The sequence below is a fragment of the Manduca sexta genome, chromosome 22 (assembly GCF_014839805.1).
Source record: "Manduca sexta isolate Smith_Timp_Sample1 chromosome 22, JHU_Msex_v1.0, whole genome shotgun sequence".
In the NCBI taxonomy this organism is placed as follows: domain Eukaryota; kingdom Metazoa; phylum Arthropoda; class Insecta; order Lepidoptera; family Sphingidae; genus Manduca; species Manduca sexta.
In genome coordinates, this window is record NC_051136.1 from 1,250,254 (window position 1) to 1,267,475 (window position 17,222).

Genomic DNA, 17,222 nt, shown 5'->3' on the forward strand with positions numbered 1-17,222 from the left:
TGAATGACATCAATTCATATTATTTCAAATGTTGCAATGTCTAAAACTTGGTACCGAGTATCATAATGAGAATAGTGCGCTAAATCTTTATTTTATGCGCATCGTATTGCTGATGAGGTGACAAATATTCCTGCGATTTGAGTGTGTGTTTCGATCTCTGACATCTAGACATTCAAAGGCTATGACGGCTTTTAAATAAACCCCGTGTTATTTTTTTAAAAATTTAATAGAATTTTGCACCTTTGACTGTTATGAATTCGTGGAAGAATTAAATGTTGTAATATTGCACTACAAGAGCTTTCATAAATTTTGCACATACATATGAAGAAGTAGCGATATGGAAGTATAATTATTTACTTCACCCAAGTCCGATTTTAACCAGTGGTGTAGCAAAGTAAGGATCGATTATTGAATAATTGCACAACTCGATGATATAAAATATTGTTATATATTGCTTGTGTGATTTTTTTAAATTTTTTTTAATGTGTATCTAAAAATAAGAAATGAAAATAAAAAAAGAAAAAAACCAAATATAACAGAGCTGCTCGAATAAGAATTAATACAAATTTGTATTATTTTTGCAATTTTTTTACCTTGTTAGTTTCTACGTAGATCTGACGAATGACAATGAATGTCAAATTGATAAACAGGTGATTTTGGCATTTGTCCATTAGAGTTTTAATTTGTTTGTGTAACATGAAGTCGATAAATTGACTATTTTAACATTATCTACGTGAAATTAAAGAAAACAATCCTATTTACTGTATTTGAAAATGTTTCGAAATACTTTAAAATCGCATATTATATCAAAAAACATTGACGTAAGTAGTATAACCTAAGGGCAAAATATGGTGTAACAATATCATTTGATTTTATCAATAACCAATTATGGTTTTGCAGATACAACGATGTAAACACACAGCCAAACTTGATGCGATTAGAGAGAAACTTCGAGAAGGTCCAAGTTTTGCCGACTTTGTGTCCGAAGATCGTCCAAAGAACTGGGATGATTATCAAGGAAAGCTAAAGCGGCAGAAAGGAGAGGCTGAGAGGTTGCGGCTTCCGCCATGGTTGAAGACTACCATACCTACAGGTACTAACAATGTTAATTGGTATTTTTTATATAATTTGGTTGCAATTAGCAAACTTTGTGGCAGTACAATTAGTATCCTCACCGCTATCTCGTCAACATCAATAGAACTACGAGAAGACCTATGTGGTATTGACACAACTATAGTGATTTATCCCATAGCAATCACGCAAGATGGCGATAAATGATCCTGGATTACGATTGCAAAATTTGCCGGACGTGCAGCATATATACCACCTCCAAATAGGAACCGTCGGAAGAGCCGCGGCCGGTCAGCGCAACATCTGCCTGACTGGGAATCTTCCCCTTCCACAGAGGAACGCAACCATCTGTTCCTCTACAGTGGCGTCTACCTTTACGCCGCTAAAACTTAATTCTATAAAAAAATCTTGATGTCAATCTAATTACTAAGCATTGCATGGCACCACAAAGCCCTTGTCACTTGGACACATTAGCCTCATAATTCCTTCATAATGAATATCTTAAAAAACCAAAGTAACTCATATTCTTGCCATTTGTAAACTAGTATCAAAGAACATTTACAGACTTAAACAATGTCTGTCCAAAATCTTGGGTCATCTTCTGATTACATATAGTAAGAGTTGCTCAAGATGATTTTTATATTAATTACATGTACAAACTACCATCCCATTTCTTATCATAGGGTTATCTTTGTTGCTCCTATGAAGTAGGTATATAGTGAAGTAAACTTGCATCAACTTTGATAAATAGTAAACAATATTAATATAAATTGTTTACTAGAAACAGTTCTAGAGGTTTGATTATGTTTTTTTGACAATATGGTATTCATATAATTTTTTTTAATAGTTGGTAATTAATATAATATACTCCATGATTTTATAGTTAACTGTTAGTATAATAAAAAGCAGCGATAGCCTAGTTGGGTGTGGAACGGACTGCCGAGACGAATGTCTGCAGGTTCAAATCCCAAGGGCACACACCTCCGACTTTTCAAAAAAATCATGTGTGTATTCTTTGTGAATTTATCGTTCGCTTTAACAGTGAAGTAAAACATCGTGAGGAAACCTGCACATCTGAGAACTTTTCTATAGGAATTTCGAAGGTGTGTGAAGTCTACCAATCTGCACTAGGCCAGTGTGGTGGACTATAAGGCCTAATCCCTCTCAGTAGTAGAGGAGGCCCGTGCTCAGCAGTGGGCAAGTATATAATACAGGGCTGATATTATTATTATTATTATAATAATTAATAACTAGCCCCTATCTTTTTATTGCTGAATGACAGTACTTGGCTTAAAATCATCATCAATATTAAACTTTCAATTTGGTAATTCACACCCACCCCATTTTGTCTTAGATAATTATCAAGCCTTTAAACAGTAGCATCTCTATTGTGATTAGTGTGATAGAAAGTTCTTAAACATAATCTTGATTTTTTTCAGGCTCTAAATTTAGTGAGCTCAAAGAGCAACTACGTAGTTTGAAGCTAAGCACAGTGTGCGAGGAGGCTCGGTGTCCTAACATAGGAGAGTGTTGGAGCGGCGGCAAAAATGGCACTTCTACAGCTACTATTATGGTATGATTCATTATTTATTTGATCCATTAAACAGATGGTCTGACTGACTCTTCTATTGAGTTAATCTTAAGATGATATTGTTAATGAAACTAAACAATTTACGCAATTACTTGAATAATCGTGCTGATGGAATTATCTAATTTATATTCTTATCAAATCTAATAATACACTGCATATAATATCTAATTTAAATTAAATTATAAATCGTTATAATTAACCATTCGAATTAAATAAATCGATAATCGATATTCGGTTGTGTTGCAGCTGATGGGCGACACGTGCACGCGCGGTTGTATGTTCTGCTCGGTGAAGACGTCGCGCGCGCCGCCGCCGCTGGACGCGCACGAGCCGCGCAACACCGCACATGCCATCAATCAGTGGGGGCTCGGGTACATCGTGCTCACCTCTGTCGACAGGGACGGTCAGTGTGCTAACGATGGCATACACATGACAAGCGTTCCAACTACACAAGGCCCTGGATTTAAGACCCACAACACCAAAAACTAATACACAACATTTGTCTGGATGTAATAGAAGTCTGCACTAACATTTCTAATGTTTAGTATTTGACTAATAACGGTTTAATATAAAATCCTACAAATACTGAATGATTTTATATTTTTCTCAGACTTACCTGACGGCGGTTCCTCACACTTCGCTGAAACGGTTAGAGAAATCAAACGACAGTAAGTTGTATTTTTATTTTGTATAAATCAGATAGATAATTTTGTACACTAAAATAAGTCGTGCTGTATACACATTACACACCACCTAGGTTATTTGAATATTTTTTTTCATAGACGTAAAAAATGTGATTACAGGAACAAAGAGATCCTAGTGGAGTGTCTGGTGCCGGACTTCAGGGGCAACCGTGAGTGCATCGAGACCATTGCTAATTGTGGCCTGGACGTGTTCGCACATAACGTGGAGACGGTCGAAAGACTCACGCCGTTCGTCAGGGACCCTCGGGCAGGGTGAGTGCCACAGACACCCTCATAGATTTAATAGGCGATGCTACAATACTCTAGCTGTTCTAGAATAGACTTGAAGAAAAAGTAAATGGATGAATGATGATACAGTATAGTATGAAATAGACATAAACTTAATATTTCTTATGTAGGATTAATATAAATATTTGACAACCAGGCAAATCATACCGCAGTGAGGATGTGGATAGTGATCCCATCCTCCCTAATTATGACAAAGTTGGGATAAACCTTAGCAAGACAAAGAGTTATTTGGGTTAATAAAAACAATATATATATATATTTTAATTTTATACATCAATCTCTGTGTTTTTTAGATACAAACAAACAATGAAAGTTCTTCAAACAGCTAAGGAAATCAATCCAGACCTGATCACCAAGTCGTCAATAATGCTTGGTCTGGGTGAAACAGATGAGCAAATTGAACAAACTATGAAAGGTGTGTATTTTCCATAGTTACTTTATACCAAATTATTTTTTTCTTTATTAAGTTCGAGGTCTATGTAATGCATTTGCAATGATTAAAATGAACTATGTCCAAGATTAAAAATTATGATTTTGAGACAATCGAGTATTTTGGTCGTTTGAAAAATTTATAGTAGGCTACTTCAATGTCTTGTCTATGGACACCATAAAATTCTGGATTGGGTATGGACTAGATTCCCCTAGATACAGGTTTATACCTCGTATAGGCACTCTCGTAAACCCTAGAGCTAGGCTTTTTTTTAAAGACAAAATAAACTTTTTATATCTTTACTAAGCACACATTTCCTGAACTCTCCCCAGACCTCCGCAACGCCGGCGTGGACTGCGTCACCCTCGGCCAATACATGCAACCGACCAAAAAACACCTAAAAGTCTTCGAGTACGTCACTCCAGCGAAGTTCAAACACTGGGAGATCCGAGGCAATGAGCTGGGGTTCCTGTACACAGCCAGCGGACCGCTCGTCAGATCCTCGTATAGAGCCGGAGAGTTCTTCATCTCGAGTCTGCTGAGGGACAGGAAGGCAAAGAGTCAGTGACATGAGTAGATCTGACGGACATGCGTTTCAACTGTAGTGAGTGGTGTAGTCTGCCCCTAAGAAAGTGACTCGTATGTCGAAGTTTTTGATTGGCCGAGAGATCAATGCGTCACTCATGTGCTAGGGGCCGTTCAAGTATTACGTAGCGCAATTTTTGAAGATTTTTGACCCCCGCACCCCGCCATGTAACGCGCCGTAACGTTTTCCTGTACGCCCCGTCCCCTCTCCAAAAATTACGTAACTCTAAAGTGCCATTTTTTTTTGTAATATTCTCAATTATTTTACGCAAAATACCGGAAAGTCGCTTAAATACCTTTGTTATTGTTTTAAAATAAAAAAAAAACAATGTTCCATAACGCTTTGTACAAGATCCCTCCCACCCCAAATTGTATTACGTAATACTTGAACGGCCCCTTAGTCTCTCAACCAATCCCAAAAATGACACGGAGTTGTGTCGTGTTTTTTGCCACACTCTAGGCACTGGTCTGGTTTTAGTAGAGCGGAGATGAATTGCATATATTTTAGCATTAGTTGTATATCTTATATAGAAACTCGTGTACACGTTGACTTTTAGCGAATCGTACTCCGGACTCAATCGATGTATATACTTTTGTATATTAGTTTTAAAAATGCCGAGAGACACAACATTAGTCGATATCGATTCAAACTGCACTGTGGTCAAAATTCGTTATACATATTATATATATTATGAATCTCCTCTCCGTTAGCATTTTCATATTGAGCTAAATAATAATGTGTTTCATATCATTATATCATTTATTAAGCTCCTTACTGTATGCTCTCCTTCGGTGGAAACGCATCCTAAACCTATATGTGAGTACGCTAGGACTTTGGAAGACGAGTAAATTAATAAGTAAATGTCTAGTAAAAATAATATGGCAGGTTTTTATGTTTAATATTGTACGTTGTTTTACAGAATGCAGTAAACGATAAAATAGAGCAACGTTTTTGTCAAAGTAGAATCAAAATTGGCTAAAAATGTAAATAATACTAATTGACTTTGGTGTTGTTTTTTTTTACGTTTTCTTCGTACTTTTGAGACTTAAACATATGTTAACATAAAAATATAATAATCATACTTACTGATCGACTATAGTCTTAAGGTCTATTTTCAAACGACTGCAATCGCTTTTTTCGATCTATCACAAAAATGGACCAATCAGAACAAAGTATTTTTGACATGCTCACAAATGAGTTATTTTATTAGTTCATTCTCGGAATCGGATTGGAGATTGAGATTGAGATCGTTTATTGGAAACATCTGTTAGCTTATCTTTATAAACGATTTGTGATGTAAAAATGTTATTTTTGTATACCTCGTAATGTAAAAATAAGCTTAGTAACTTGAATACTGTTCTACCCATTAATAAATTATGTAAAAATTTAAGAGGAGGGTAGCTTACACCCAGTACTTATTAATTGCCATTTTAAATAATTGATTCCAATCGCTTTTTTTATCTATCTCAAAAATGAACCAATCAGAACAGAATGTTTGTGACAAACTTACAAATGAGTTATTCTGATTGGTTCATTCTCGAAATCGGATTGAGATTGGAATCATTTATTGAAAACTCAACGGAAAATTTATTCTCCATTCATTTATTACAATATCAAAGTTATATTTTGAATTTTGTGTTATAAATACTACGTAGAGGATTATGCCATGCTTATGAAAAAAACATAAAACTTCGAGTTTAGAATCCCCAACGAACATTTAGCTCTCGCATTGCTTTCAATTGTTACAAGAATAATCACTAGAAAAATGTGTTGTCATATTTATTATTTTGTTAATAAATAAATCATTGTTACACAGTGGTATTTATTATTTAAATACAATTAATACTTATAAACCAAATACGAATATTTACTAATTCTATTGTAAGGTAGACCCTCGCTGCAGTGAGTTTTGGCTACATTATGACTGTGCTTTTTTATTATATTTTTGTCTTTTTATGAAGACGGTATAATTTATAACCCTGTAGGGTTTATATTTTCTGTGCAGATACAGTCAGAAACAAAAGTAGCTGAACAGATTCAAAACTTAAAATACATCACATCAATCGAAATTAATGAATCGCTCCTAGCCGAATTATGGCCACGTCGGCTGATCTTAATGTAGATCAAGCATCTACGCACGAGATATTATAGTACAAAAAGTAACCATTGCCATCGTTTAAGGGCATACCTAGGTACAAGTAGGTACTTTATCATTTTACTAATTTTGTTAAACTGTTTTCTTTGTATTAGGTAAAGAAAATATTATTTACCCTACTAGAAAAAGCTTACGGGTCTGTCTCAAAACTTAACGGTGAGATAGTGTTTTGAATATTTCTATGAAATTTTGCTCATTAGATGTAAGACAGCTAGTTTTATGTTTACCTACATTACTACTATCAAACTATTGATTTATTGAAAAAATTAAACAGGTTCAAATGCCATAAACAGAACATATCGACAAGCTCATAGCGTTAACTTGTTACAACAGTAAATAAAAAGTTCAAAAGTTAAGAAAAACAATTGAATATGAATATCAAATATTTTTTCTCTAAAAATAAAATGAATTAATTTTTCGATTTACAATGGCTTATTGAGAGTTTTGGAGTGCTTATGTTCTAGTAGGAATTATCCAAACTTTAATAATCGTATATTTAATTAGATTGATTTGATAGTTTGATGGATGTCGTTAGAACTTAAGTTTTCAACGTTTCGACACACTTTTTAAAGTTTTACTCAGAAACTCATAGTGTGATTTACGAGTTTTAATAGATAATTTTAATACCTTTATCGAGCTTTCTGCAATACTAGGTATATAGCGTCAATGTAATTCTAATTCCACACAAGTTGGCGGCATGAGTCCGTTGTACACAGCGTCACAATTCAGCGGGGCACACGCACGGCCGAGCCGCGCCGCAGCGCCGAAAAAACACCGCGCGCTCTGAATACACAATATGTATCTAATTTAACTCGTGACTAGTAGCGATTCAAGGGCTTGTTCTGTATGGATGTGGTATGTTTTATTTGGGTCCGTGAAGTTAATTCGGTTATACCATAGTTCATAGACGACTTTGTATTGTAAAAGCCTAGTTGAAGCTTTCTCCCGTTTCAGACATTTTTGTATCTTTAATTTTTTAAGGTTTGTAGTGTACGGCTACGTATGTTCTCTCCTTCTAATAATGTGAAGAAGCAAAATGGCCGCCTGGCAACTATGGACAACCGGCATCGTCTCTCATTATAAGTTGTTACTTTTACAGAATTCATCAGGTGCACTTACCTAGTCACTTTGTCATTTGTAGAATATGAAAACTATAATATCATGGGATTATGGAAGTTGCCATTTGTCGTGACACTTAAACCGTGCCACATCTAATCTTGAAGAGATAATAACTTCTGTTTTTTGGATTTTATCATAAGCTTTTGTCATTCATTTTAGATATCTTTGATAGCAAATTTAAAGAAACCCAATTCTGGCAAAGCAAAATATGTCAAAAAATGCACAATCGCCCAAAAAAATGACACTAAAATAAAAACCAATTTATGAATTTATTTTCCATATTTACATCCTGCATACATAATTAAAACTCTTCAATCTTAGTGTCAAATATACCAATCTTCTCTATCTCACTTCGGATCACGTCGCCTGGCTGCAAATATTCAGGAGGATTCCTGTAAACCCCAACACCTCCCGGAGTGCCTGTTAAAATAACATCTCCTGGCAGTAGAGTCATAACCTTGGACAATCTGGCGATGACATCAGGTATCTTGTGAATGAATTGATTGGTGTTGCTTTTCTGCTTTTGCACTCCGTTAACGCTGCATTTGATGTCCAATTTCTGAGGATCGCCTACTTCATCAGCAGTCACTATCCAGGGTCCAATCGGGCAAAAAGTGTCCATCGCTTTGCCCAATAACAACTGGCCCATATTGGGATTCTTTTCCCAATCACTTGCTCCAATATCTTGCGCAACAGTATAGCCGAAAACATAGTCATACGCCTTAGATGCTTCCACTCTTGAAGCTTTCTTTCCAATCACTACAGTCAACTCTACTTCGCAAACAACTGCTTGGCTGGCATCAGTTCTGAGTTTAACTGCATCATTTGGTCCAATCACGGTACTTGGAAATTTATTAAATATAAATGGTGTTGATGGTGCAGTTAACTTTTGCTCCTCACAATGGTCTTTGTAATTCAACCCCACACACAGAACCTTATCATTGCCGTGTATGGGTGCTTTTAGAATGACATCAGATAATGGCACTGTAGCTGATGGTTTGATTGCTTTTACCTTGTCTACTAGACCTTGCTTTAGCAGTTCTATGAGGGTTGATGGGAGAGTTGGATCTTCTTTGTTTATGTCCACTACATTTTCTCCAGAAAGAAATCCTACTCGGACTTCATCACTATTCTTGTACGTGAATTGTAAAAACTTCATGTTTCCAACGCAACTATAACAGTTTATGCGAACAGTGGATCTAGATTGTATATTTATGAGATGAATTATCTTGTTTTGTATAATCTTAACTTATTGTGTTTAAGATAGCATTGATAATGTCACTGAAGTATCGCGCAAAATCTATTTGTAGATTTGTTTTTGTCAGTAAATATATTTTATAATGGAATATTTTATGATAGTTAAAATAATTTTTCTTTACTCAACTACACCACAAAAAGAATACCACATCCACAACATTGCATTGTCAGTGGCAATGAATGCACGTGCGGTCAGCAAACGGCGCGAAATTGTACATAGGTGGGCTTTTTGTTCGTCCGTGCGTTTGTAAAGCGGGGAAAGTTGCTTCAGACCGCAAGATGGCCGCCGACTGTCTTGACGATTGATGACATCGATTTTTAAGTTACTTTGTAATGTATTTCGTACTGTAATAGTATTATAAAGAGACTATAATAATATTTTGATAAGTGCTACAAATAACGGAGAAATACTTGGATATTTTTATAGTTTGGTTTGGTCAAAGTAATTTCATGCAATAATTTATTCGTCGGAGGGTGTATATGCCGCCGGTTGATGATCAAAATTCAAGAGCATCGTGGACAGTAATGCCCTTCTTTAAATGACATCATAATATTCATATTACTGCATTTAACAAAAGGTTCAATATAAAGACAGCCGTGCCGGAAAAAAACACATGAACAAAGATTGCCAGTTCAAAAGTTAAAGATAGGCAAACTGTAGCAGCACAATACTATACTCCGTAGTAAGGAATATAAGCCTGTACACTGCGTTCGCATTGATGATCCTGTACACACTAATTGGATACAGTTTGTGAGTCAACAGCCTCATGATGTTCTTCACATATTGACGGGATAACACTGAAAAGAAAAGATAGAATTTAATAATAATACTATAATTGTTTATTGCATAACCAATAAAACATAAAGAAAAACAAAAGAAAATATATATAAGACATGGTTACACAATGGGCGGTGTTATCGCTAAAAGCGATTTCTTCCAGTAAACCTTTATATCAAATGTAATGACCATTTAAGAGTGAACTGCGATGCGTATTTTTATATTGCCTTAGTAGACAAATTAGTGAGTGCGTAACCTGATGACAAGCAGCATCCGCCGCTCATGGGCTAAAGCAATGCTAAAGGCACAGCCAACTCGTTGCAGACCGGGAAGCGAGCACTCTTTTAAATTTCTGATATAAGTAATGATAAAAAAAAAATTACAGGTTGATTGCAAAAACAGAAACTTGTGGTTTTCTTCTAATTTTGTGCTTATGAGCGGCGGTCATTATAGCTACGAAGTAATAAAACCTACATTATTTATCTGTTTTGTATGTAAAGTTAATGTTGACAACCTGATTACTAAATACGTACCATTATCATTTTTCCTTAAAACATTAAAGCACTGGTCCTTGGTACATTCCAGTGATATTTCGAAATAATTCATACACAGACTCAATACTGTAACCTTTGCCAGATATTTAAATAAAATCCAATTTCTTGTAAGAATGTATCCCTTGCTTTGATCCTGAAATTGAAATTATTTATATAAATTTGCTGATGGTAGGATATATTTTATATCCGACCGGATAGCGGCCACCGTACACAAGATGTTAAAACCTGGCATAGTGGCCCACGAATATGTTGCATTCCGGGATCAGTCTGTTTATATCCGATTCCAACAGGCCGGTATAATGATGTCGACTGCCGAGAGGTAATCATCTCTTGTCGGCCGACATTCTATTGGACCCCATCCGGCGCAGTGGAGTCACGTTTACGTGCACCTCTAAAAAAACTTCATCTTTTTGGTCTAGTGGGATTGGTCAATCGTTATTTCAGCATGTGCAATGTGCTAGCCATAGACCTGTACATATCCTTATGGTGTCTCCATAGTATTATAATATATTTTTTTTTATTTATTGCCCAACGTGTAACTCAACAATAATACGTCGTCGTCGCGCAGAAAAGAGCTGTCTAGCGCTTGGAATTAAATTTCTAAGTGGTCTTACTGTTTATGGATAGTTAGGTCTCATTATCACGCAAGCTACTTAATAATAATATAGCTTTATTTATTCAATACTTAGTTCAATAAATATGCAATAAGTGACTTAATTCTTTTAAAGTTATTTTTGTATGGACCCCCTTTGGGTAAAAGCCTCCTACAAGAAACTCCACTTATCTCTATCCTTCGCGATGCTTAACCAATCTCGGCAAGCTACTTACGAGCCATTTAATTAGAAAGTTAAAAACTTACCAATTCTATAAATTGGTAGCTACTTGTTCATGCGCTAGGATTTGAACTGTATCAAGACGTGTTTTGCAGCAATATAGGTAAGGTAACTAAGAAACATTTTCTACATTTAATTCTAATATAATCAGATAACTCACTTGCGCATAGATTATGCATATTTCCACATTAAACAGATGATAAATGAAAAAATGCAATACTCCACAGAGCATCTGAAATAGAAAATTATACATTTTGTTATTCTTTAAATAATTCTAGATATGTGTGATAGAGTTTCGTTCTCTGCCGGCGAAATCTTAGGAAAAAAATATAGTTCTATCGGCTTAATTTTTTTTTCCTGTAACGTGATCAAGTAGGCGAAGTTAATTGCGTTTAACACGCGTCAAAATAAGAAGCTACTAGTGTTACCAATAAAATAGTAAAGCGAGAGGATTATTGTGTGAAAATTGTATACTTACATAAATACTAGATGTGTTTTCTAAACATCTTACAGTAGTTGCGATGCCGATAAATGCTTCCCACATTCTTCTAAACACTACAGATTCATTAACATGTGTCGAATGTCTCCATTTCGTTGAACTAAATTGATTTAGGATTTTGTTTATGTATTTAACTCTCTTATACATCAGAAACACAACAGAAACTATAAAAATCATTTCTAAATCATCTACAATCATCAAATGTGATAACAAAGGCACCCATTTACTTATAAGTGGTAAAGATTTCACACCCCAGATAATGTAATATACATGAAAAAATGAATTGAAAATAAGTGCACAGATAATGAAGTTAAACACAGCGTTGTAGTGTTCTGGTTTTCCGACGACCTTCAGTTTGGTATCAATATGTTGTAAACAATTAAAAATGTACACATTTTCTTTGGTATAAATTAAATTGTTGACGATTACAACTGCGCAATTGACTACGGTGTTAGTGATAAGTTGAGCTGCAGAGAAAATAAATTCTACGATACCAGACTTTAAAGTTGGCGCCCCTTCCTTATTTGTTGTGTATAGTATGTAAGCCAAGGCACACAGTATCATATAACAGATGCTATAAATCTTCTGCCATGTTTTTAGTGGTTGAATAGAGATTCCAAAATCGTTGATTCTTGCACACCCCAAAGGTGCTTGTATGATCAATAAAGGCTTGAATAACATGCGGAGAGGATGTTTGTTAACGCCGTCGAAGCGCGGCCACATGTTGATTTCGATTGTTTGTGTGACAATATGAGGAAAAAAGGTACGTCGCTCATAATACAATCAGTAATTTTTATTGATAATGATCTAAATTGCTTTTTTCCTATTAATCATATCTTTCATGTTCTGTTAATGATTTTTTCTATAATGTAATTTATTAATTATACAGTGGCAGGTAGTTTTAATAAAAATTATATAATACAAATTCCAAAGTGCCCTTAACTTATTGCTTTTTCCTGAAAGACCGAAACGAAATTCTAAATTGGCATCATTCTTTACATAGAGTTAGTAATGTATAGAAAAGGAAGTAGATATAAACTACTTTTAATAATTGTATTCAGGCGGAACAGCAAAACATGGGTGGTATATGTGCGTGATAAATAATTTTTTATAAAGTTATAGAGAAGCTGGTCAACTACAGTGGCGCAACAGCTACATAATATCCGTATGAGTTGACAGAAATAAACAATAACTCCTTGTTGGTGATGTGTTTGGGGTAATAATAATAAAAAAAAAGTAAATAAAACAAAAAAAGATATACTTATAATTCGCTAATCTGTATTTAGGATTTAAAAATCTATGACAGTTAATGAACAAAGTTGCATATCAAAACACCTACAGAATTCTAATAATTTTAATAATAAAATCACCAACCTACCTAGTTAACTAAAACTGGCATGTTTACAATACTTTCACCAATACAATTTTATATAAAATGTTAAAAAAAACCTATTATTTTATAGTTGTAGGGACATACAATACATAGACGCATCCAAAAATTAAAACTTTATAAATTTGTTGATATGTGACTATTGCATTGTCATGATAATTGACGTATCTATATTCACAGACACAACATACGAACAATATTTGAATGGGTTGTACGCGCCTGCTTTAGATAATCGACCTATAACTGTAAGAATGTACTGCGTTTTAGGTTTCAACATAATATTTTGTTTGATTGATTGGTGAGATCTATACTGTACCAATACAGTGTCTCCAGAAATACCAATGACATTAAATCACTTTGACTAAAACAAATCCCTTATTCTATAAAGCAATAGAGTACAATTAAAAAAGCTACAGACAGCTTCATAGTCGAGAAATATGTAGCTTACATAATAAATACAAATTATCTCCACTTAGCGTCTGTTATAAATACATGTACAATTTACTCCGATACAGTTATACAATACGGGGTGCCAACGGCTGTGCACCTCGGTGGGCGCCACTTGCTTCGTTTCCCACCAGCCTCATATACTATGCGCGGCTCTGAATTTTGAACGGGCACACCAACGCAAACATGTCACGCTTTAAGCCTTTATAATGCGTATTTTATTTGGATTTTCTCACGTTGAGTTTTGAATATTGAAGTATTGACGCTTAACGCGGTGTCTTATTGAAATTCAAATTTGGAGTTTGTAGTTAAAGTATGTTGGTATCCCAAGTTAAGGAACTCAGTACTATATTTTTCCCGACATATAATGTTTTTACGATATAGATTGGGTAGGTATGGAACACGTGTAAAATATATGTTGTGTGTAGTAGATGTTGCATTCAATAAATTTCTTTACAACTTTCATAAATTGTTAAAATATTTGCTCAAATAGAGATTTCTTGTTTATTTAGGGATAATATAATTTAAAATATACTAGCAAGTGCTACCTTCTAGGTAAATCTTACAGACAAACAGACATGTAGATAAAAAAAGAGTACAGAGCAAGTAGTCGATGCGTACACTATTTATATTACAGTTGACATAGGTGTAAGATCACAATTTTAAGCAAATTGCATCAGCACTGGTCGCGCGGCTAAGTTTTTCCGTACTTTCCCATTTACGAGGGCGGACGGAATCGTATTTTAAAATATAATACGCTTTTATTTTGGAAAATTCCGCGAGTGGCTCTAGGGAGAGAAAGCTAATTTCAATTTCATTTAGTTCTGGCGCTATTCCATGCACCGGCATAGATTACCCCGCTGCAGATTGTTGCAGATGGTATATTTCTAACAACTTGCGTTTGTCATTACTTATAAGTGCCTTAGTAAAATTTTCTTTAGATTCCCACAAACGTATATAATATTCTGCAATTACATTTGAATAGTTTGTTTTTTATTATCGATATTAACTTAGGCAGTTTTTTATACAACCAGCTTAATGTGAAATTGATGTCTTTTTCAATATTCATGTTCCAATTTATTACATTCGGTTGATCGGCCTTGTCTGGTCTAGGCTTTAGGGATGCTAAACAAATATTTGGAAAACACTTTCAAAATTAAATCAAAAAACAAATAAATTTTTATCAAATTTGAATCGATTACTAGGTGCAGACGCGTAGTTTTGATCCCATTATATACACATTGTGCAATTATTAAGGGAAACAACAAAACCTTTCGGTTCCACATCATTTTCATATCCCATAAACAGTTTATCTAGATAATACGCGGTCGAATGTATGGGTTTTCATTTTACACCTGAGTTAAAATGAAGATCCATGGCAAAATTATTTACTATTGAAATAAATGAAGATATAAACTTAAGCAGCATGGAAGAAGTGACCTGTTTAGAATGTTCCATGATAGGTCATGTCTTGTCTGCCTTATCGGCTACTCTATGTCAGCAAGTGCAGAGTGCTCGAAGCGCGGAACTCTCGGGAGCGTTTGGGTTCCGTAGGCAGGCAGATTACACCCCGTCTGAGCCCCAATACGCAATTCCATTCGTTGCAAGAGGATTTCGCATTTTTATCGGTGGCTCCATTCGATGCCTTCGCTATTAAATTGGTACCTTGAATTGGCCAAAGGATTTATGGGCGTTGAACAATTATAGTTAACTGAAGAGGAAACTTTTTCAGTATTTCGTTTAAATACGAACGGATTGCTATTGCAGTTTGTGCACGCTGATTTGCTTGGGTGATCGGCTCATAACTTTGATGGACCGTCCAAAATCCTGTATGAGGTGCTGAACTGACAAAGTGATGGAATGCCTCATTTAGACTCTGATAAATTAGTTGTAGTTGTCAGAAGTCACTTATTAATCAATACTCTACATCGAAATACGTACATGAATATATAACCTAAAAAGCTTATACAGATTTTAATGATACTAGCATTTATTTATTTTCAATCTCACCTCATTTTTCTTCTACAACTTAAAAGATGTTTACAGCACGTGGCCAAAACACTTACATCTAACAATACACCTATAATCTAAGTCTTAATTTACAATAGTAATGACAACAATAACAATAAATTTCAAACAGATTATAAGATAACAAAACAATTTCCACTACTTAATTATCTATATAATTGTTCTATTCAAATTCTAATTCAAATAGTTTATTACAAATCAGACTTACATAAGAGCTTAAAATATACAAAAATAAATAAAATTATCCTATACATTTATGTATCTTTAAATCCAAGACATTACATTTAATTCCGGAAAAGAATTTACATCAGTGGCGCCGCGATCCAAAAGCAGCAATCTAATAATGTTGAAACCTCCCACTTCATAAATGTTAAGTATTAGACCTCGGGGTCATTACGTCATTTTAATGCGCAGGTGTAGAGGGCGCGAGGGCTGTTGGTAAACAGCGCGTGCCGAGATATGAAACCACTTTAACTGGGGATCATTCGTATTATTTGCGTTCAAGACTTGATTACGCAGGCGATACTGTTGTGGCCCTTTCATACTGGCAAGAGATTGTTAAATTTAAAATATCTCTTTAACTTTGGCTTCTGTTTATACAAAAAAAAAAAACATATTGCAAAAATGAAACATAATAAACTTAAGTATTTAAATTGTTTTAAATATAAGATAGTTATTTATGGCTTTCATTCTACCAACTATTTATTATCTAAGTCTAGAAAAACATTTAAATACACTATAAAGTGGTAACCAACAATAGTACGTACGCAGGTACTTCAGATCATGATTCCTGAGGATATAAGGTCAATAAATCCCGATTGGAATCCAAGGAATATAAAGCAAGGAAATTGATTTTTCAATTTATATATTATGAGACAGTTAATGTAAAACTGGTAACTTATTTTCTTAGTATAAAAGAATATTTCAACGAATTTGAGAGAAGATTTATACTTACGGTACGCCATCAGAATCCAATTTAAGTTTTGTTTAAATATTCAGAACTTTGGACCACAGAAACTTAAATTGAAATAGTGTTGCTTTACCAAAATCTGCTTATTTTATAAAAGCTTATATTGAAACGGTCATTTGAACAATTATTTTAAATTTGTGACACTCTATTAACTATATTTTATTCTAAAAGTTAGCAGTGAAAATAATTTATTTATTTCTGTGTAATTTATTTACTTAAGTGTAATATGCATAAAGTAAAGATCATGAAAAAGATTTGAAAACTAGCAACTCTTTGGTACCTCCGGTCATGCTATTAACAGCATTACACGATGCACACAATTATATGTCAGTCTATTGAACACTTCGGGAGGTGTAAACGGTCCGTTACAAGACCATCTCGTTAGAACTTGATTAGAGGTGCCGCGGCGCGATAACTCGGGGTAAAGGCCAAAACTTCTGATTATCCCCTATAGACGATGGAACTTTTAAAAACAAATGTCGTTTGTGTACAATGCATTGAATACTAGGGGAAGTTGGGGAC

At 34.6% G+C, this 17,222-nt stretch overlaps 3 protein-coding genes across 3 annotated transcripts; 1 reads left to right on the forward strand and 2 right to left on the reverse strand.

Moving 5' to 3' along the window:
- Positions 1-628: 628 nt before the first annotated feature.
- Positions 629-6,485, forward strand: LOC115445267 (lipoyl synthase, mitochondrial). The gene is made up of 8 exons (XM_030171487.2): positions 629-821; positions 901-1,093; positions 2,511-2,644; positions 2,909-3,065; positions 3,273-3,330; positions 3,466-3,618; positions 3,948-4,069; positions 4,417-6,485. Exons 1-8 carry the CDS (start codon positions 774-776, stop codon positions 4,650-4,652), a joined length of 1,101 nt encoding a protein of 366 aa, XP_030027347.1. The 5' UTR covers positions 629-773; the 3' UTR covers positions 4,653-6,485.
- Positions 6,486-8,194: 1,709 nt separating this feature from the next.
- On the reverse strand, positions 8,195-9,144 carry LOC115445268 (fumarylacetoacetate hydrolase domain-containing protein 2). The gene has a single exon (XM_030171488.2). It carries the CDS (start codon positions 9,101-9,103, stop codon positions 8,246-8,248), a length of 858 nt encoding a protein of 285 aa, XP_030027348.1. The 5' UTR covers positions 9,104-9,144; the 3' UTR covers positions 8,195-8,245.
- A 59-nt stretch (positions 9,145-9,203) lies between these two features.
- On the reverse strand, positions 9,204-12,609 carry LOC119190153. The gene is made up of 4 exons (XM_037441367.1): positions 11,845-12,609; positions 11,527-11,598; positions 10,513-10,666; positions 9,204-9,999 (listed from the first exon to the last, which is right to left on the reverse strand). The coding sequence occupies exons 1-4, from the start codon at positions 12,586-12,588 to the stop codon at positions 9,842-9,844; spliced, it is 1,128 nt and encodes a 375-aa protein (XP_037297264.1). The 5' UTR covers positions 12,589-12,609; the 3' UTR covers positions 9,204-9,841.
- Positions 12,610-17,222: the final 4,613 nt, after the last annotated feature.

What these genes read in the sequence shown, in the direction of transcription:
- LOC119190153 (XM_037441367.1), bottom strand. Translation starts at nt 12,588, where the DNA reads ATGTGGCCGCGCTTCGACGGCGTTAACAAACATCCTCTCCGCATGTTA. An exon ending in TATGCATAATCTATGCGCAA is followed by an intron (nt 10,667 to 11,526) that starts GTGAGTTATCTG and finishes TTTCAATTTCAG; the next exon opens with GATCAAAGCAAGGGATACAT. An exon ending in TTTAAGGAAAAATGATAATG is followed by an intron (nt 10,000 to 10,512) that starts GTACGTATTTAG and finishes TTTTCTTTTCAG; the next exon opens with TGTTATCCCGTCAATATGTG.
- LOC115445268 (XM_030171488.2), bottom strand. Translation starts at nt 9,103, where the DNA reads ATGAAGTTTTTACAATTCACGTACAAGAATAGTGATGAAGTCCGAGTA.
- LOC115445267 (XM_030171487.2), top strand. Translation starts at nt 774, where the DNA reads ATGTTTCGAAATACTTTAAAATCGCATATTATATCAAAAAACATTGAC. An exon ending in GTTAGAGAAATCAAACGACA is followed by an intron (nt 3,331 to 3,465) that starts GTAAGTTGTATT and finishes ATGTGATTACAG; the next exon opens with GAACAAAGAGATCCTAGTGG. An exon ending in AATTGAACAAACTATGAAAG is followed by an intron (nt 4,070 to 4,416) that starts GTGTGTATTTTC and finishes AACTCTCCCCAG; the next exon opens with ACCTCCGCAACGCCGGCGTG.